The sequence below is a fragment of the Papilio machaon genome, chromosome 27 (genome assembly GCF_912999745.1).
Source record: "Papilio machaon chromosome 27, ilPapMach1.1, whole genome shotgun sequence".
Taxonomy (NCBI): Eukaryota; Metazoa; Arthropoda; class Insecta; order Lepidoptera; family Papilionidae; genus Papilio; species Papilio machaon.
The window spans coordinates 3,200,889-3,223,608 of NC_060012.1; the positions used below are offsets into that span (position 1 = coordinate 3,200,889).

General features: G+C 34.0%; 2 protein-coding genes across 3 annotated transcripts in view; both read left to right on the forward strand.

The window, feature by feature from the left end:
- The window catches only part of LOC106709441 (E3 ubiquitin-protein ligase CBL), a 66,099-nt gene that overhangs the window by 11,480 nt on the left and 31,899 nt on the right, over window positions 1-22,720 (forward strand). The window lies entirely within an intron of this gene.
- Window positions 10,061-13,308, forward strand: LOC123722541. Its single transcript, XM_045684642.1, has 2 exons — window positions 10,061-10,356; window positions 10,603-13,308. The coding sequence occupies exon 2, from the start codon at window positions 10,809-10,811 to the stop codon at window positions 13,179-13,181; it is 2,373 nt and encodes a 790-aa protein (XP_045540598.1). The 5' UTR covers window positions 10,061-10,356; window positions 10,603-10,808; the 3' UTR covers window positions 13,182-13,308.

Consider the following 22,720-nt stretch of genomic DNA (forward strand, 5'->3'; position numbering starts at 1 on the left):
ACGATTAGATTGTGTTGTTTTTGTTTAATCTTATATATATAAAAGAAAGTCGTGTTAGTTACACCATTTATAACTCAAGAACGGCTGAATCGATTTGACTGAAAATTGGTGGACAGGTAGCTTAGAACCAGGAATAGGACATAGGATAATTTTTACCCCGTTTTCTATTATTTTTTTTATTCCGCGCGGACGGAGTCGCGGGAAAAAGCTAGGTTTAAAATAAAAGTAGGCGTTTACAGCGCTGTAAAACATTTCAATCTGGCTTCGCCAATGGTTAAGTTACATAACTTGTACTTTTACGACGTTTGCATCGCGTAAACTTGAAATTGTATATAGCTTAATGTATTGAAACATAATTTTCATTCCCGTCACAGCATAAAGTGCTTTATCCGATTTGATGTAAGTCAATTAATATTCTTACGTCTTTAACTACTTAGGCCCTTCGTACACAAGGCAAGACTTCGATACCTGGCGATTTTAGTCGCTAAGTAACTTACACAATACAATTTCGTATAGTTTCATACACAGGCACGCGTCGCTGACATTATGTTCTTTCGTCGTCAACGACAGTCGCTCGCAACCTGTCTTGTTAGGATCGTGAAAAAGTCGCTGTGATTTTCAAGATGGCGGAGCAAATCAATACAGTTGACATGTAGTCGCTATGTAGTATATTAAAGGTTGATATCCTTTTACGCTGATTGTGATCCTACAATACGACTTGCTTTTGGTAAACTTTTAACTAGCACTGGTCGTATAACATTGATTCGGGCAGTTGTTTTTCTCTATGTTACGAAAAGTATTTTGTCAAGATAAGATAAAAATACACGACAAAAGGGAAAGTATCGAAACTCAATAATAAGATCCATGGCACACATCCAGAAACATGCGAAAATGCCCGCGAAGGGAACCAAAATAAATCCATTCAAGAGATTCGAGGTGAAAATAACAAATGAATGACACGAAACGACATACAAAATTATACTTTATAACCCAAGTAATAAAGCTTACAATGGATAGATTGTTATTCGTGTGTCAGTTGTAAGGAATATACGCTGGCAGAAATGAGATTTATAACGTATCTATTAGAGTTGATAATGGAATGGGGTTGTGTATCAATTTGCCAGTCGGTTCGGTTTCCACAGGGGTCAAGTTTGCGAAGTCGGATCAAATTGTTTCATTGTGTAACGCCAGACTGTAAATAACATTAGAAAATATGAATAAGCTTTTAGTGAGATTACAACTCAATGAAGGATAGATACGAGTACTTTTTATAAGCTAAGTACTCGTATGATTTTTTTTTTCTTTATGTTGGAAAAGTAGAAGATAACGCAGAGTATTTAAAATTACAAATACAGTCGAACCTAGTTAAGCTAACCTCTGTATGCGAGAAACTCGAGTTACAAAGAAACCTTTATAAGTAAGAAAAATATCGTGGTTCTTTGAACTATCGCTTATCCAGGTTCGACTGTATTATAAAACTTCGAAGTTTGGTATATTTGACAGAGCCAAAAGAAATAAGCTGGAAAATATTGATCCGATTTGAAAAAAAAAACGGATTTAACAGCCTTATTTTTAAGGATTATTAAAGGTATTTAATCTTACATTATGATCTTTAAAGACTGACATTCAGTCCTAAATATAAATGATAGGATGAGTAAAAATTCGCATGCGCTAGCTTGTGCTGAATTTAAGGTTACCGTTGGCTACTATCGGTAAACTTGTCTAAAAACATTGACGTCCCTCGTATTTGCTTTAAAATAAGTGAGAAAACAATATGAATTTATAGATTGGTTGCGGCTGTTGAGACTCGTAGTTATATCGTGGCGAAATTTTTCAACTTTCGACGATACGCTCGTCCGCTCTTTATGAGGTATTGGCTTCGCTCCAAAGTCCAACGTAGGCAGAGTTTGGGACGATTTTGTGTAGTTAGTAACGTTTATAAATGTTTCTCTTTGATTTTGTTTTACTATATCATATAGTTTTATATACATTTGTCGGTGGAAATTGTAGTTATTTTTAGCCGACTTCAAAAAGAAGGAGGTTATCAATTCGACTGTATTTTTTTTTTTTTTTTTTTTTTTATGTGTGTTACCGCGATACTCCGCCCCTGGTGGTCCGATTTTGATGAAAAATATTTTAATCGAAAGGAAGTGCTTGCAGGTGGGTCCCATTTTTTTGTTTTTTTTTTTAAATAACTAGAAGACTAGTAGATTTTGAATATAGCTTCAAAATTTGTTGCGAACATTAGGGACATTTTTGTTTTCAGCGCTTACGTAGGCTAAACTATAGGACCTACATAAAAATGATGTATGGCGAATTGTAGCTCTTTAAATGTGCTAAATAAAAGTCAGCGATAGCATATATCTATCTTTTATAGTTTTCTCGCAATAACCATTTTTTTCTTCAGAAACATCAATTAAATTCATGCCCTATTTCCGACGCTATTATTCGAGTTCAGTATTAACGCTTATGTAAATAAACATGTTCATTATCAAGAGAATTTAATGTAGATTATATTTGCAATTGAAACTATATCATTCTGTCTAATAGTTTAGGAGATATCGTAAGAATAAAATTACGCGGAAACGAAAAATGCTACACGAAAAGCACAATTTTGCTTTCTGGGCTTACGTAGGTCACACTATATGACTTACATAAAAATGATGTATGGAGTAATTATAGATCCTTAAATTTGCTAAATAAAAGTCTTCGGTGGCATATATCTATCATCTATGGATGTCTCACAAAAACCATGTTATTGTGAACAAACTTCGATTAAAATGCACACGAAAAACAGCGTCGTAAGCTTACGGCGCTATTATATTATATTCGATATGAATCCTTATCCAAATAAATATGTTTTATGGGTAGAGTATTAAATGCAGACTACATTAGCTTTTAAACTATGTAATTCTGATCAATAGTTTGGGAGATATTAAATAATTAAAAACTACGCGCATTCGAAAAATGCTAGTGCGGCGCGCGGCTGGACAAAATTAAAGGCACGCTACGATGTATTAGTTCGGTAATTTTCAATTTGTATACCGATTTTGATAATTATTTCATTGTTTAAAGGATAAGTGGTTATCTGCTGCATTCTAAATTAGTTTTTGAATTGAAGTACACACATATCAAATAGGAAAGTCCTTTTCTTTATTTGTCTTATTTATGTCTTTATATGTATTAAGGAAATTTGTAATTGAACTTCAAATTCACTAAAAATTGTGAAATAAAACAAAAATTTTAAGAAAAAAAAATAGCCGACTTCAAAAAAAAACAATCGCAAACAAAATGCACTCAAAAGTAACCTAAAAAAACCAATTTCAAACAAAATGCACTCAAAAGTAACATAAAAAAAATTTCAAACAAAATGCACTAAAAAGAAACAAAATAATGTCATGAAAACTCTCTAAACTCTAGTAGTTAGTAGTAGGGGCTCAGTTTTCCGCAACTCCACGACAAGCGCGTATTTTGCGTGTCTCTAAACTCTAAAGAAAGTTCTCTTCTTTCTTGTAACATGTCTATATTGTATAATTATTGTTATTTTGGAGTCGGTTTCGGCCTAAGTAGGGACATAAACGTAAGTATGTCTAATACATCTCAAATATAAAATGTCACCTATTTACTTCGGCCGACACCGACTGCGAAATAACAATAATTATACAATATAGACATGTTACAAGAAAGAAGAGAACTTTCTTTAGAGTTTAGAGACACGCAAAATACGCGCTTGTCGTGGAGTTGCGGAAAACTGAGCCCCTACTACTAACTACTAGAGTTTAGAGAGTTTTCATGACATTATTTTGTTTCTTTTTAGTGCATTTTGTTTGAAATTTTTTTTATGTTACTTTTGAGTGCATTTTGTTTGAAATTGGTTTTTTTAGGTTACTTTTGAGTGCATTTTGTTTGCGATTGTTTTTTTTTGAAGTCGGCTATTTTTTTTTATATTAACTTCCGCACACGTCATTAATACTGATAGAGGGATTAGTTACAAGTATTTGCGTAGTTAATTCTTCACAAATGTGATTTTTTAATATCTTGTAGTCCTGTCTAAAAATCCTTCTATTTAATATTTACGTGAGAAAAATTGTATTGAAATATTTTGGGATTTTGTTAGTTAAAACGGTTATCGTTTGTTGATATTTCATTTCAGAGTTGTGACACGAAAAGACAGAAACGACTTCTATTCAGTCAATCTAGAACTTCATCAGTAATGCGACAGACTTATCTGACCCGGTGTTATGAGTGAAATTTGTGACATTTCGTCAAACAAGTGTTACATGATCCTCATCGGACAGTAGCTGTCTTGTCTTATGTGTTATTTTGTCTAAGCCTTTTATATATTTTATAACAGAACTAATTGCGATAACTTTGATAAGAGAGAGATCAGAACTTGTACAATAAATATCAATGTATCCTAATGCAACTAAACGTACGGGAAGTAATACGCCCTTGGTTAACATTCGTGGTATTGCGCGCGCACTCCACAATTTATGAATCGGCTCGAGTCCATTGATAGGTGTCTGACTGTCCGCAGTGTATTTATACCTAGGTCGATACAGAGGCGACGCTACATCTACTGTTTATGTAACTGTATCAATTTGCGAATGAGTTCATTCCTCTTTATTTAAAAATGTGTTTGTTTCTTACATTATTTAATATTTTATCATTAATTTTATTTATTACATACTATATGGATTATTTTATTAGGTTGTATATATTTTTTTCTATCTAGATTTTATACAAGTAATAATGTACCATTAATCGTCACTTTACAGTGTGTTTCTACGCCTATACTAACCGAATAGACAATTCAAGAGCGCGCGCAATGCGATTCTCGCGACACAACCTTACATTATTAGTTTGATGTGTGTGTTGTGATGTTCCGACAGTGTTATATATTCTATATATATATGTATAACTTGTTATATATTCAATTTATATAATCCCCGCATCTGCCATTATTCCTGTTATATAAATATTTGTAAGTCTTGTTTTCTCGTTTTATAGAAAAACAAACTTTATATGATCGCAACAGGCAAATCGGAAGCGTTGTTCAATCGCCATTTACATAATACATACGCAAAGAATACCTCATCGTAGTGTATGAATCAACTCACTTCCTCCAATCTTATCATTTATCTAAATAACTTTTCGAGATAAACATTTCCGTGAATTTTAGATTATTTCCATTCATGTTTATTAAGATAAGATATGAATTCATATTGAAATTTTTCGTGAATTGTGTATTTCGTGATACTATATTGCATAATGACATCCACCTTAAAAAAGACCTGCCAAAAAGGAAGAGACGTTTGTACGTTTGTTTTGGAAACAGAAGACAATACCAGTTGAAGTAAATAAGAACAAAAAAAAAGTATTTTTTATTTTTAAAAAACTAAAACTTAAATATTTTTTTAATTGAAAAAAAACTATTATTATCTTGTATCATCTGTTACAAGTTAAAAATAAATGCTAGTCATCTTGAAGGTATATTTTTTTAATAAATAGAAATAGGTATAACTGTACTCAAGATTGAGAGACCTTTATCAGTCTTCTTATTTTAAAGTCAATAAAAAATCCAGAGTCGTTAAATCGACATCGATAAAACAGTTGGTTGCTATAAAATGATTTTTTCAAATAAATTTAAACATGAACTGTTTAACAATTGTATAACAAACTGAACAATTGTAAACCGGTTGTAAGGGCTACGAAGTGAACGACAATATACACTCATAACAACAGATGTATACAAGGCATTTATACAGTCGAAATGCGAGAATAATATCTCGGTCCCTTGGCCTCTCCCTTATCTAGTCGACTATATTGTGTTCAGTTGGGATCTACGGTTCTTGTGTATGTGACACTTACCACGTAATCAAGGAGCACTATTAAGCCTTGAACTTTGTATATAACCAATTTAATTATTTATCATCGATAATCGTATTGCACATCCCTAGTTGTGAATGAAGCTATCGTATTAATCAGTCATTTACCTTGTCGAATTAATTTCGCGCTTCGCCACCTTACCTTAAGATATCCAATCCACGTAATCCGTCGATCCATTACTAATGCATCAATGGATATCTTAGTCTTTTGCTTATCTTTTTAAATTCATAGATCTGTCATTATTTTTTTTTTTCGTTTGCAATTTACTAGTATTGAACGATTCCAACTAAGCTCTAGACATGGTTTACCAATAGGCTATTGGCGCTTCTATTGTTATGAGCTCATACTGCTTGAACATAAAATATGTTTTGTTTTTTTTTTTTAAATAATTGAATATATCTAATAAAGAGAAGTTTTGATACTACTCTACTTTCAAATTTTTTTATTTTTGATGTTCATTTATTGACTATAATTGTTAGAGCACATGTTTTTATGTTAATGTTTCAGGAAGTGGAAACTCCGTTTTAAAGTTATGAGGATGCAATATTATTTAATACGTAATGTATTTGGTTCACAATTCTTTAGTACATAAAGTTAATTCCAATACCATCTATCCTTCAAGATGTTTAATTTGCATAGAAATGGATACTATCAAATATAATATTATCTTTAACCTTCCCTATGTTATGACTTAAAATTATATAATCTTGTGATTATGAATAATCATGTCCGGTCTATACCGATAATGTGCTACAATTTTACTTATAAAATTTACGATTTGTACATATTTTATTAACCTTCTCCCAGCTAATTTCCACTGTTGAACATCTGTCCAAAAACATTTTATTACCCCTGCCTTTCACTTTGAAAACAGAAATATCCTTTTGCTGTAGTTGTTTTCATTGTATTATTCCTACTTTAATTATTAATCTAAATCTATATATATAAAAGAAAGTCGTGTTAGTTACACTATTTATAACTCAAGAACGGCTGAATCGATTTGACTGAAAATTGGTGAGCAGGTAGCTTAGAACCAGGAATAGGACATAGGATAATTTTTACCCCGTTTTCTTTTCTTTTTTTTTTTATTCCGCGCGGACGGAGTCGCGGGTAAAAGCTAGTCAGTTATAAGCGAAAATTTTCTCCCGTAGCATCGTAAAGAAAATTTGAATGACAGTAATGGATTGATATTTGTCATATGGAATATGTTTGCAGGGATAGGCTTAAAATACATTGGAAAGATGACATAATGATGAGAGTGGTGTCTATTCAGATGATGGAACGATTTGCGGGATGAAAATAGTACTTCAACATAGAATGGAAATATATTGCAGTTATTGATATTAACTAAGATATTTCTTGAGTATCAATTGGGGGAAAATATTTGTTGGGATTAATAAAAAAGAGTATTGATCCGCTTCTCATTGACGTCACTTCCTATAAACATCGGTCCACATAAATTATCCCCCGGCCAGGATGCCGCCATTGACAAGCCCGTCGGCGTGGGAGAGCTTGATTGTTCACGTCCTTTGACTTTGTTTTTTTTTTTAATGTCGGCGCCATTTTTGCGACAGTTCAGCTATATAGGCAAAGAAGTTACTTTCATATTTTTTTATTGACAATCAATTTGTATAGTGCCATAAATATATCTGACCCGGTAGGTAATGTCGACAAAGTGCCATAAGTTGTTTGTTGGACTTTAGCTATCGCGAAAAGCGCATCGCACTATTTTATTGAAATCAGTCCGCTTGCTTGCTAATCACCTTTTAGAAAAATAAAATATTTCTCGATGTTTATTTTTCTATTATAATAACGCGTTACGCACGCGAATGTATCAATGAAATAATCTATGAATGGCCCTTTGCCAACATTCGACGTTTTGAAGTCGCGTAACCTTGCTCTCTCAAACGGTACGATGTTAACTGCTATTTAAAGTTTACTAGGTCATTAAACTGAACGAGCCACTGGTAAAGGATTATTAGTTATGAAGGTTATTGTGGATGATATTTGAAGGGTTTATTATGTTTAAAATTATAAAAACCCTAAAAACCCTTCAACACTAAAAAGTTAACGACATGTTTAAATTAATATTTTTCGCAAGAAAACAACATGTCAAGATTTTCTTTTCTATTCTGTAAATATTTTTGTGTCCACAACCGAAGCACTTGCACAAAAACATCGTCTGTTGACTGACTTCGTTAGGGTGTGAAACAGTTTAGTAAGAAGGGTCAGAAAATTTTATGAATGACTTGTTTACAACCGGCCGGTAGATTGAAAAGTAATATAACATCAATAGGGTGGGGGCTTGTTTTCGAGGTATACACCCCTGCAATGACGTCAGTAAATTTTATATTATTGTCCTTCGTGGGTGGAAATTATTGTTTTCGTCTTGGGATATTTTTGGCACTGTAAATTTGTTTTTCTTCAATTATAATTCAAGACGATTGTATAAACCTGTCTCATTCTATAAAATGTCTGTCTCTGTCTCGTTTATATTTCATTCGTTGCATCACAAAGCGTTCGTGGATCTTTGAACTTTATTTTTTGCAAGCAAATTCCATCAAGAGACATTCCATACAGCTTTGCTTATCTCATAAGGAATTCGTATCGAAGACTGGTAGGAAGTGCTACTGTGTTTGGTAACCATGAGTTTTAGTTTTTCTTTAAAGGACGGTTTTCTCGTGTTTTTAAAATTTGTATAACTTTTATTTTTATTCGTATTTAACTATTAAATAATAATAAAATCTAAGTAAAGTTTTATTTATAATACATTTGTCTGAAAGTACTGAGAAGGTAAATTAATATAGGGCAGATATATAACTTCAAACTTTCGTGGTTTTTACTAATATAATGTTCGTAAGAAACGGGATTCTCAAACAGCCTAATCGTGGTAAGAATCCCGTTTCTTACGAACATTATATTAATATAGGGCAGATGTTTATTTTTGCATAATTTTCTGATGAAATTTAACGGAAATAATTTACGTCGTTTCTGTTAAATTAGATCTCATGTATTCCGCATCCGAGATAAAAAAAATAAAACCTGTCCTGATTTTTGATCAGTTATTATTGTCACTGTACTGATTGTCGTTACGCTGTAACCGGTTTCATGGATTTGCTAGTTAATACATTACTCGCTTGATCCTCTCACCGTGTAGAACGTGACTGAGGCATTAGTACTTGCTGAGTAATGTAATGAGAAATATTGTGAATATTGCATGGTTTTGTGCTGTTACTCATTGTATAGACACAATTTGTTTATACTTGGTATATTTTTGTTTGCACGTTTTATTCTTATAATAAACCGTGAGAAAGTTGTATCGATAAATGTCAATATCATTTAGAAGATTCTAATATTTCAAGGTTATCAAAATTGCACTTCGTTCATTAATTGTGGTACAAGTTATTTTTTATTTAATAATTGCACCTTTTTGCATAATACCTTTCAATATTAAACCTATTTATGTAGTCATGCGACGCAAACCGCTGTTTTTTAAATGAGTCAAAAATTACATTTCAACTGTATATATATCTAAGTTATAAATTAACATCTTTTAATTTTTACCGTTTTATACAATGCATGCAACATTATAGTTTGAAATTAATAACGGTAAAGCACTTGGGCCTTTTTGTGCAGTACTCATATAATCTGAAGTTATAAGAGAGATAATGAGCGATGGCCGCTGGAAAATTGACAATCAAGCGACGCGAATGCTGTAAAAAATTGTTAATTTCTAAGTTCCGGTTCGGCGCATTCGAGTCCCACGCGGTCGTTGCTTGGATATACATATTGGCTTACTCAATGTTATGCATTCCTGGTACATTTACGTTATCTTACGATGATCCAATCGAAGTATAAAGGTTTAGCAAATGCTGAGCTTTATTCCCTTATAATAATAATAAACTCCTTCTACAAACAAAATAGTAGGTACGTAACATATTGCATGTTGAAAAAACGTGTTATTAAATTTACCCGGTGACCCATACAGCAACGTAATTTAAATTAACCTGTTTGTAATATTTTTTTCAACACCTACTACTACACATCCGTTATAAATTATTATCCCAACCTACAACCTACGAGAGGAAATAACAACACGTGAAAACTATAAATCATCTTACGTAGTTAGTGTACGCTTCCGTCGATATCGAGATAAATTGTAAATCGTCGCTTAGGTAACAATACCGCGTAAGTCGAAAAATGGCCATATGACGTTTTATACTTCATTGGATAGATTTTGATGGCGCGCGTCGATTTATGTTACAAAAATTTTAAAATTAACCAATCGCAGCGCGTTATTTGAACAGTTCTGGCACCGCGCAAATCGCTTGTTGTTCCACAACCGCATAAGTCGTCAGACCGCCATACTGTTTCGAGTGAATGTGTGACCGCGCAGAAAATTTACTGTTTTTTATTTATTTATCACGGTTTTATCAGCGAGACCGACAGTTCTGATGCAACAAAAAGGTAAGCCAACTCGACTATTCATTATGTTCTAGTATATCAGCTTGAAATTACTGTTATTATAGAGGAATTTAAACACATCAATACATCGGCGGTTTTTCAGTGTAATATTCACTGACTTAGGCGGTATTGTAAACTTTTTATTTAGACTTACGCTGTGTTCCCTAAACATTTTAAAAGGACTTGAGCGGTATTAAACAAACTTTAGTTACATAGTTTTAAATAATTAACACACTTTATTTGTTCCAGCATATTATGAAAATGGCCGAGGACCTTGGTGATAACGCTTCCAGAATGAATGATGAGGAGAAAGTGGAGACTGAGGTCTTGACTTTACTTGATTTAAAAAAAAGGCGGGAAGCGTTATTAGAAAAAAAAAGATTATTTTAAAAAGAATAAATAGCGAAAAGCTGGCACAGGTAACAGATAAACATTATAAGTTTTACCCCAAATCTATGGATTCTGCTTCTAAATCAACTGACGAATCTATTACTGAGCACTTACATCAAGCAGATTATAGTATAACTTTCGGACATGCCAGCCTTGATGATGAAGATATTGCACAAACTGATACAATCACATTCAGCAGTAATACGATATTTCAAGATAAAGTAGAAATTAACAACACAAAGGAGAATGACGCAAATATAACTAACATTGACAACTTAAAATTTATAGAGATGATAGACAATTCTTCATTTAATTTTACGGACATTGGCAATAATTCAGTAATGGACATTTCAATGAATGAATTTATTCCTGATGTTTCTTCAACGAACAAGATATTATTGATAGAAACTAGTACATTTTTTGGAAACCCTAATCCTCAAACCAATGTAAATGTTATCGCAAATGATATTCCCGATGTACTGGATTCTACTGTTACAGTAACTGCTTCAACTGAAATATCAAGCCCCCAAATCGATGAAGTTGCCGCTGTTGGTGATACGTCGATGCCCCAACCTAATGAAGTCACTGTTATTGGTGACGCATCAAGGTCTCAACCTAATGAAGTTGCCACTGCTGGTGAGACATCTAACCCACAACCCCATGATTTAGCAAACACTGATACGTATTACGGAGATTTATCAATTAATAGAAAAAGGAAAAACAAAGCTAATAAAGAGCCTGGTAAGTGGAAGAAAAACCTAAACAAAAATTTAAGAATGAAAGGAGAGCCGTATTTAGGCTATAGACGAGTCACGACCAATAAAAATATTAAAAAAAAAATCCATCATGATGTGTTAAGGCCTGCACGAAGCATGAAACCTTCATGTATTTCATCTTTTTGTAAGAAATCGAAACTGAGAAGTTGTCAGAACATAGATGAAGATAAAAGAAAAGAGTTATTTAACACGTTTTGGAAAACGATGTCATGGGAACAAAGAAAAACTTTTGTATGTTGTCATGTTATAGCAAATGACAAAAAGGTTACTAAGAATCCTGAGTCAACAAGATTTAAAACTCTAGCTTATTTCTTAACTATTGAAAATATACGCTACCAAGTATGCAAGAAGATGTTTCTAAATACTTTAGGGATTAAGGACTGGTTTGTACGTTATTGGCTTGAGAAAACAAACAGCGCCATGCCACCACATTCACAAAAAGAAATCCATTCAAAAAAAAAGCAAGCTGCTCATGTCTTTGCGGAGGAATTCCTTAATAGTCTTCCTAAAATGCCATCACACTACTGTAGATCCAGTACGTCAAGACAATACCTAGAGCCGTTATTTCAGAACATGGCGCAGCTATACAAGGAATTTTCTAGTAAATGTGAATTTGAATCAGTAGAATGTCTTAGTCGCAGGATTTTTGATAACATTTTTTTAAAGCTTAATTTAAGCCTTTATCATCCGAAAAAAGATCGGTGTGATGTATGCTGTGGTCATGAAGCAGGCAATATTAATGACGCAGAAATAGCACTACATAGACAACGGAAGGAAAAAGCTAGAAAGGAAAAAGAAATAGATAAAGATTTAGCCAAAGAAGGAAAATGCCATGTATTTACGCAAGATGTTCAATCAGTTAAATTAGCTCCTAATCTTCAGGCAAGTGCTATCTACTATAAAACGAAACTGTGTGTGCATAACTTTACAATGTATAATTTGGCTACTCACGAGGCTGTTTGTTACTGGTTTGATGAATCTAATGCCTCACTGGAAGCTTCTGTGTTTGCATCTTGTATTGTTGATCAATTGCAAAGTGTATTGAATAGGAAATTGTTACCTGTAATACTATTTTCCGATGGTTGCTGTGCACAGAATCGAAATTCTGTCTTGAGTAATGCCCTTTTACGTTTGGCAATAGAAAAGCAAGTTATTATAACTCAAAAATATCTAGAAAAAGGGCATACTCAGATGGAATGCGATTCTGTGCATAGTGCCATCGAATGCAAATTAAAAGGAAGAGAAATCTACTTACCTTCTCAGTATGCAAGTATAGCAAAATCAGCTAGATCTTATCCAATGCCCTACGACTGTCGTTATCTGGATTATAATTTTTTTACTGATTTTAGTAAAACATTAATCTACAAAACCATACGCCCGGGCAAGAAAACTAATGATCCCACTGTGACTGATTTAAAGCTTATAACTTACAAACCAGATGGTACTATTTGGTATAAATTAAATTTCGAAGACCCTCAGCTGCATCTCTTGCCTCAACGTCCACTAAAATTGAGTAATGCTGTGCCGCCCTTAAGTGAGCTGCCTAAATTGTATGATGCAAGATTACCAATTTCCCAGCGAAAATACAAGGATCTCCAAGACTTAAAAGCGGTGCTACCATCTAACTGCCATACATTTTACGATGAAATACCATTAATTTAAAGTTTAATTACTGTGAGGTCACAGTAATCAAACTTTTAGTGGTATTTCATCAAATTATCAGACTGAGATGATTAAGACTGATAATATATTTTTTTATTAAAAATTAAACTATAATAGATAGAAACAGTTTTTTTTTGTTTTTTAAAGTTTATTTTCTATTTTTGTTAAAATAGTTTTATTACGTTTACTATTTTATTTAACTGTAGAAGCTAGATGATTACCAAAACTAGTTACTTAAGCAATGTGATTTAACCTATGACACTACGTCATTCTTTTGAAATAATTTGTGTAAGAAGTCCTAGTACTTGTTGAGACTGCTATATTTTATACTTCTACGTATTATACGTATAATTTGTTAACATATTATTTTCCTTACATTATAATAAATAAAAAGTTTAAATACCGCAGAAGTCTTTATTTTGTAAAGCTAATACCGCATAAGTCAATTTTATACTTATACATTATTATATACGCATATTTTAACTTGTGACATTATTATTGAACCTAATCTAAAACTATTTTTCTATTCAGTTAACAAGTCTGTAGTATTTCAAAGGAAATAATCAGTTTTTTGTGTCTCCTGATAACTTGTCATTTTTAACTTGCGCGGTATTGTTACCTAAGCGACGAAATACAGCACGCCTGTTACCTTAATTTAATACTACCTTGTTTAGGAATATCACAAAAGCAGAGTACCTTACTGATCTTATAATAGAGAGTGAAGTGAAATAATTCCTCAGGAATAAGAAATCGAAGGACGGAATGACAGATAGAGAAATCTTCTATCGCTTCAATGAAAGCAGGAGTAAGTGATATTCTACTCCCCATGGTGACTAGTGAAGATGGCAGGAAATCGTAAAGATAAGATATTCGATGGACTTCGGTCTCTTTTGAACCAAGGCAATGCAGTCATCGTCATCTAATCTATAGAATAATGCTATCGACAGATTCGATCAGAATTCAGATAAAATAAACGGTGATAAATTATTATGTTATTCAAAAAAATATCAATCTATTATTTTATTGATACCCAATTTGGAGAAAGGAGGTTTAGGCTAAGCGCCATCTGCGCCGGCCACCTCAAGCCCGGTGAAACTGTAAATGCCTCTTCAAGGCAAACAGTGACTACTCAGTCACAAAAAAAAAAAACAATTTGGAGATTTTTTTTAACAGGTAACACTTGTATCATTCCTTCAATAGTCAGGCTACAAATCCTTGTATTTTTTTCCTATCTGATTTTCGCTTTTTTCACGCTGACGGTTGCTGTTGATAGTGGTGAGGATTCGAATTAAAAGAGCTAGTATTCTCAGTAACATCTTTAAGTCGTAACAAGCAAAGCAGTCATTTCAATGACTGCTCATTTCAAAGCAAAAACCTTTCCAGCGGGTTCTACGGATAACACTGATTTCCGCCAACTCGTCCGTCACAATCACTTCCGTTTCGGCCATCTTGTCTTTCCCCGTTCGATTTGGTGAGGGTTTGCGGTTGCAGCTTTATAAATGCAGCCACAAGGTTTTTATGTTTTAATGTTGAAATTATACATTCTGAACTTTCAATACTTATAACTTTGATTACAGTCAAACCACAGTTTAACAATGGTAAATATTTGCGTTAATTTGAAATACAATTTTACTGGTAACATTTAAAATATCATTATCAAATTACTATTTTGTATTTTTCTATTTACTACAAAAATAGGTTCCTTTTATATATATCCGGAGATTCATATAAATAAAGCGAAGTCAGCTTTTTTCCGAGAACATCGGAGCCGCTTCAAGGACCCGTTTCCCTTGTTAATTGGAATTAATTACGGCGTCCAATGACACTATCTCATGTTCTTTATAAAGTAGCAATTTTTTATTGTCTACCTTCATTTAGTACTCAAGATACAAGATCTGTGTTGCTTATTTTATGACGAAGTTTATTATGCGAATTATGAAGGTCCATTCTATACCATAAAGACTTCATTCGATTCGCAGACATCCGCAATTGTAGATGCATTGTCTGTCTATAACCAAAGAAGGAGTTTTTTTTTTATATGATAAGGTGTCAAACGAGCAAACGGCCACGTGGATTCGCCGCAATAGCGAGGCGACCGTTGCCCATAGACATCCGCAAATGCAGATGCGCTGCCTATCTTTATTCAACGGAGGAGAGGACGCATAAAAAGAGGATATTTCTCCTTCCTATGCATCCTCTGCTCCGCCAAATCCACTTCCCCTTCCCATCCTTTCCTAATAAGAAAAAGGTGGGAAGGGAAAGAGGACTAAAATTAGGCCTCCGGTACCACACTCATCAGACGAAACGCGGAATTGCTTCCACTTCACGCCTGTCTTCTGTGTGGTCGTGGTATTGCACCGGTCGACCCGGCCAATTCGTGCACCCAACAAATATTGTTGTTGCGGGATCTACCACTGTTAGTTAACACACAGAATTATTATTTTACCTTCATATGCGTCCCCTCCTTCGTCAAATCCACCTGTCCTTTTCTTGCTTTCCTTATGAGGTTGGGAAGTGAAAGAAGACAAAAAATTAGACCTCTAGCACCCATTAGACTATTCGAGGAATCACGTCTGTCTTCTTTGTGGTCGTGGTATACCTATTCGTGCAACAGATGTTGTTGTGAAGGTGTCTACCACTGTTTTAGTGACAATTAAAGGTTGCTGTTTATTTTTATGTATACTAGCTAGTTTGCAACAATACTAAAAAGTTTATTTTAAGAAATGAAGTTGATACAGACATCCATTCACTGCTGCGTAGAGTTTGAACATTTTATACTCTGTAGGGAACCTTGTTCCTGGTTTTCGTTCAAGGATCTGTGGACCGGATTGCGTGATGTTGATGAAACGATTTCGGAAGACGAGAAACTTCTTTGTTCGCCGCCGAATTGTTAGCGCTAATTAGAACAACTCCGCCGACAAATGCATGTACGGTGACTATGATTTCACTAATAAATACGGGGTAAAAATAATTATTGTCATAGAATATCGACGTGTAGCTTTTTTATTATGAATAATAATCATCAGCCCATTGTCTTAATAAAAATACGCAGGATTACACGTGGCAATACACAACATGTATAAAACAAGTTAAACGTAGAAAAATGATAGTAAAAATTAGAAACATAGGCTATTTAATTTTTATTTATTTATCTAAATGAAGTGAAGCATTGGCCGCTTTCAAGTATGTAAAACAATATACAGGGCTAGTTTTTAATTCCTAGAAAATAAAATAGTAATGTCCATTGCCGTAACTTATCATATTTATGGAATAAAAAAATCGTCAGCATCGAAAACTTATCCTAAAAAATACCTATTTATTGGTCGATTGCAACAAATGCACATGTTGGTGTGCGCGCACACACACAGATAACGCTTGTAATATTAGTTTTCGCCCCGTTCTATTCATAAAAAGCAGCAAAGACATTATTAACCTACGCCCCGCGCACTAAATTCACCCAACTACGGCCGAGCCATTTTTAATGAATAAATTGACTCGTAGTACTTTATTTGTAAAAAGTATTGTCTATTTTTTTTTACAGAATTTTCTAAAAATAGCTATACATTTACGATCGTGTAAGTATTCTACGTTAGCTGTTTTTTTTCTGGTTATTAAAAATTAACACTGTTTTTTGGTCACCCTAATCGTTGGCCGTTCTTCGAATTAATATTCGGTGGTTGGCGGTCTGAGCATTTCTTTGTAATTCGTGTTAAATATTTTCATAGCAATTTTCTTTCCTCCATACTTACGTTGTGTTAATTTCTTTTGTTGCAGGTGAGCATTCTTTATGTCACGTCCTTAGTTGTTGGGCGAAGGAGCTTTTGTAAGTTAAATTTTTAGTGGCCACTTTATGAAATACCTGAATTGATTACATGCAGGTGACGTTGCAAATTATGCCTAATGTAACACAATTGTTTCTTTTATTAATAAAGTTCATTTTGCATTATGTTTGGATAATACTGGGTAAATTTATAAATTGTGCATTCTTTTTGAGGCATTGTTTTAATATGAAAAGATGGCAAACGATCTAGTGACCACCTACTTCGCTGAAATAGCGAAGCGACCGCTGCCCATAGACATCCGCGATTGCAGGTGCATTGCCTACCTTTAATCGACACAGAAAGAGAATATTTTTCAAAGCCTCCCGTCCTCCGTCCAATCCACTGCCTCTACCGACATTTTCCGTATCCTCATCCATCCATCTAAACATTCGCATTTATAATATTAGTAAGATTTTTAATAGTGTATTCATTGCACGTCCTTACTCGACGGTGACAGATGTAAGAATGCGCCAATGTGACTTTTACGAAAGTTTTTTTTCTCTGTACACCATAGTTTATATATTTATTAGAATTAAAATTTTGTCAAACAAAGGGTTGTTGGAGATTTTATACGTTTGAAGTATAAATAAAATTTACATAATTGGCGTCCGTTCCATTAAGCTAATGGATTTTAAGAAACCTTTTATCAAGGACTCTTAATGCGTATACTAATGAATATTGTATCTTTGAAAGATCCCAATTCACACGTTTTTAGGCTACGGGTTTTGAAAATTAATAAAATTAGCAACAGCGAATTTATTAATTAACTAGCTTTTACCCGCGACTCCGTCCGCGCGGAATAAAAAAAAATAAACTGGGTAAAAATTATCCTATGTCCTATTCCTGGTTCTAAGCTACCTGCCCACCAATTTTCAGTCAAATAGATTCAGCCGTTCTTAAGTTATAAATGGTGTAACTAACACGACTTTCTTTTATATATATAGATTAAGAAACGGCTCAACTCATGTATGATAGACCGGTGACGGCACCGATTAGTTTCGGACCCGTCGGAGGTCCATCTTCAGGGCGAGTGTTAATTCTGAAGACTTCGCGGTCGAGTGCGAAACCCCCCGATGGGTCCGAAACTAGACGGTGCCGTCACAGAACGATCACACGTGAGGTAAGCCGTTTTTTAATTAATCAATTATGTTGTCTCACGAAAGTTTAAACAATTTAAGCGTATTTATCTTATTTACAAATATAACGCACATATCTGCTAAATTATTTACATAGCACTATACGGATATTCCACCCGTTTATTTACTCGGCACTTCAAATATCTTCCAATAGTAACAGAAAAGTTTGTCGCAGTATACTTTGTTAGCTACTGCTGGACTATAATACCGTACAATTCCACTGTGACACTTGATTCAATACATGTTGTTTCTGTTTTGTCGAAGAGAATAAAAGGGATGGCAATATGCAAGTGATAAATATACAAGACAACAGTGGTCGAGGCCGCAACAACATTAATTGTTGGGTAGACGAATGGGCCGGCTTCCCGGTGCAATACCACGACCACACAGAAGACAGGCGTGATGTGGAAGCAATTCCGCGTTACGTGTAATGAGTGTGCGTGTCGGAGACCTAATTTTAGTTCACGTTTCCTTCCGACCCTTTTCTTATAAGAAATTATGGGAGCAAGGAGTGGTTTTGGCGAAGGATGGAGCGCATAGTAAGGGGTATTCTTTTTATGTATGTACTCTCCTCCATCGATTAAGGTAGGCAACGCATTTGCAATTGCGGATGTCTATGGGCAGCGGTCGTTTCACTATTTCGGCGTAATCAGATGGTCGCTTTAGTTTGCCACCTTATAATAAAAAAAATGTCTGTGTGTTTCTAGTCTTCAAGCTGGATGAAAGCTATATGTTCGCAAAATTAATTCTGACATAGTTCTCAGTTACCAAGTGCATTACGTCATCCCCTCAAAGCTTTGCCGTCACGCTTTGTATGGCTCTTATAAAAAACCCTTTGCGTGTTCCCGTCAAATTGTTCGTGACACGCTAATCTCGTTGCGTGAACGTCACGCTAATGCGCGTGCTTCTTCTTAATGAATAATTTATGATCTTTCACTCTTGTTTTAGGATTTATATCAATGAAGACATCATAGTGTGATATTTTAATACATTAGTAGGAAAATCTTACGTTTGAGCTGATGTTTTACTACGTTTTGCTGACGTTTACAAAATATCTATGGGTTCTATGTATAAGGGCCAAAGTAATAAATTTATGAATTGATTTTTATGTTAAAAGCTACGTCTTAGTCTAGTTAACAACATGCACTAAATACAAATACACATTTATAGGTGTAAACGTGTTTATTGCTAAAGTAAAAGGTCGTATGTGACATATTTTCTTGTATGGTTGAAACTTTGAGAGCCTCTCCTGAAAAGTTGTTAATTTGCACATTGGCCCTTATTCGTAGGCCATCGATATATTTGATCATCCCTCACGTTCTCTTAAAAAAAAACCAATAAATTTTCATTTAAATACCCGAAAGTCATGGTGGTTGTAATTCGATAAAAATTAAAGTCAAAATGTTAGATAATCTGTTTATTTTTGTCTAATAAAAGGATTTATTTCCACTGTCCATGACATTATACGTTCATGACAGTTTCATTAAGGTAAGATATAGAAAAGCTATTTTACAGTACACTTCCAAGCACATTAGTCGACTCCCACGCCCTGAGGGTTTCCGAGAAATTGAACCTGCAAAACCAATTTGAAATGTTTACACGCAAACAAAGAAATTAAATTACTTGTGTGTCGGTCACATTCTGCCCTGTGGGTAGGACTAAAGACTGTAATACACGGACTATTTCGAACAAGGGTATCGATAGATTTAAAGGTTCGGTGTTGACGATCAGTTGACGTTGGCCTACTCAGAAGCAGTCCGTGTATACCAGCCCTTCATCAATCTATAGTCAAGGTTTCACTTTGACTGAAGTTAACCTAATAGGAGATCCAATATACATTGAAGCTTATTTATTACTGAGAGTCGAATATGAAATCAAATATTGTTATTTTCTGTTTAAAGAAAATAGGAATTAACTAAAGAAAATCGCCTGAAAGAAAGATGATTTTTTTAAATACAGCCAATAGATGGCGTTGTTTCTTTAATTAATGCCTAAGTTACTTGGGTAATTTAGTTTTTTAAAATTAAGGTAAGGTTATTTTTCATCTTATAATTTTTTTTTTGTTAGTTATAAAGTTTACGCTAGGACCCTGTCATGCCAACAGTTGTATGGTTCTACATCGGCAATCCGTGCCCTTAACCATTGGGTTATTTCTCGTTTCATATTTCTGATTTTGTTTTATCTTTGAACGAACACTTGTAAGTGTTTCCGAGTGTATACAAAGCCTTTCTCGAGAGGTTTTAAGGCTTCCTTGAACTATATACGTTGGTTTAATTTAATTTTGTTATAGAATAAAGAGTTGCTGACATGTTCTGTCGTTACACTGAAGTGAATCTCTCATCACATTATTATAATGAGATTGTAACAGATGGAATTTAATTTGTCTGCACTCGTTTAACTTAAGCCCACTTAGTTTACTTTAATATAACTATACTCATGGCCGTCGCCAGGGGACGGGACAGGGAGGGAAGCTGCTGCCCCAGAGAATCGAAACATTTGGATGTGAATGGATAGATGTTTGTTAGTATGCATATCTTATAACGGTTCAACGGATATCGATGATATTTGGCACAGGTGTAGAACGTAGTCTGGAAGAACATATGATTTTTAATTTTTTTCATACCGCACGGACGGAGTCGTGGACGACGGTTAGTAGTAACATAAATTAAAAACGAGAGTTTTACAAAAAACGTGCCAAGCTGTAGTCCAAATGGGAACTTAAGTATCAGGACTCCATATTAATTCAGTCCTTGATCGGAAATAAATTAACAATGTAGATGTGTTTAATACGTGCCTTGAATGTATCGTACCGTATTTATGTTACGATTATCAAGTTTGGCTAGGGCTCACCTACTGTATGTATTATTATTAATATAAAAAAAAGTTTGAAATGCTGTTAGATTATGGGGTTTAAGTTTATAAAGCACGCACTCAAATACTTAAGTTATAGTTTGACAAATTTCAACCTATCTGTGGAAAGGGTTACATTTCTTATGAGTCCCGCTGGCACTAGTATCCACTCATTGGTGAAATTCGACCGAAATTAATAGTCAAAGACTTTATTTTTGAAAAAAAAAAATACTTCAACTGTGACAAATTTGACATTCATCTGTTATCGAAATTTCCTATAAAATAGGTACAAAGGTTTAGCTCTAAGTCGTATGTTGTTGACTGTACTTTAGGCTTTCGTACAATGTATTTTACCGTCTCGATGTTACAGGCAATAAAACACTGAAGAGACAGTTTTACGAACACAGGTAAAGGTATTAAATTAATTAAATCCCAAATGGAGACGTGAAACGTATTACGGGATATTGGACTAGATGTTTTATTATTAAACATCTGCCGTATTCGGTCATTAATTGTTCACTAAAGCTTAGTTGGTTGCTTAGGTGATATTTAGTACGATATATCTACCTTATCGACTTAGAGACTAAGTTAGTATTTAATAGCTGACTCTTGTAATAACCTTGTATAAAGGGTTTATAAATAGGAGAGAAGGTTTAGTAGATCTGTAGAGAAAAACGTCACTTAGGCTAGTCAAATAGAGACGTCAATAATTGCACTCTAATCGTTTAGGAATCCTAAATTAAATTATACATTGTTAAAGATATAAAACCTGTTTGAAAACGTTCAAAATACAGATATTAATTTTAATAACCTATGTCAGCTAGTTTCCTTCGGATATTTTATTAGCATAGAGATGCATCTAACGGTCTACTAAACGATCACCGTTAGCTTCGAGTCTGACGACTGATACAGGATGTTGTTTTATAGTTTAAATTAAACTTGCTTTTAATAAAATAGTTGTCATTTTAACAACCAAGCTCCTGTAGACAAAGTATCATCGGATTAGCGACATCATTATTTAAAAAGTTGAACTTATATAGTAATGAACACGTGACGGTTAAAAGGTTAATATCATTTGCGTACATATTTGGCCCTTTCCCCTTATATCCCTCATCAATATCGTCGTATTCTGTTTTTTTCTCACTAGAACCGTTACAACGATCCATTTAGAAAATAAGTATCTCGCAGTTTTGGTTACATTCTGGCGTTGATATTCTTGATCTGTTTACAAAAATACTATTTTTATGGTATGATCTGGAAAACGAGCAAGCGGTCACCTAAATTCGCCGAAATAGCTAAGCGACCGCTTACTAGACATCAAGTTTTAATCAAGTTATTTTGTAACATACTGTATAACGTAAGAGACGAAGTCTCAGACAAATGCTATATCATTATAAAGCGATAAACAAACGCACAAACGTTTCCTCTTTGTATAAGTAAAATGCCTACATTCGTACATTGTGGTCGTCTGTAAAGGTTTTAATGTTTTCTACACCGTCATTTATACAAAAGCTAAATGAATATAGAGACGGACTCACTTGTACACTCGACAGCGCATCTTTTAACTCTTAAGTATTTTCAAAAGACTCTCAAAAGCTCTCGACTCGGCCTACTTTATTTGTGTGCGAGCTCTTTCCATCCTATTGTGCGTGTGTGTACTTTTATATTGGCCTGTGACTACGTCTGTATGGTCGATTATTTAAGAATGAAGTAATTTAACAAAAAAAAAGTT

Bases quoted from the DNA above. Each gene is read 5' to 3' on its own strand.
- LOC123722541 (XM_045684642.1), top strand. From the start codon at position 10,809: ATGGATTCTGCTTCTAAATCAACTGACGAATCTATTACTGAGCACTTA.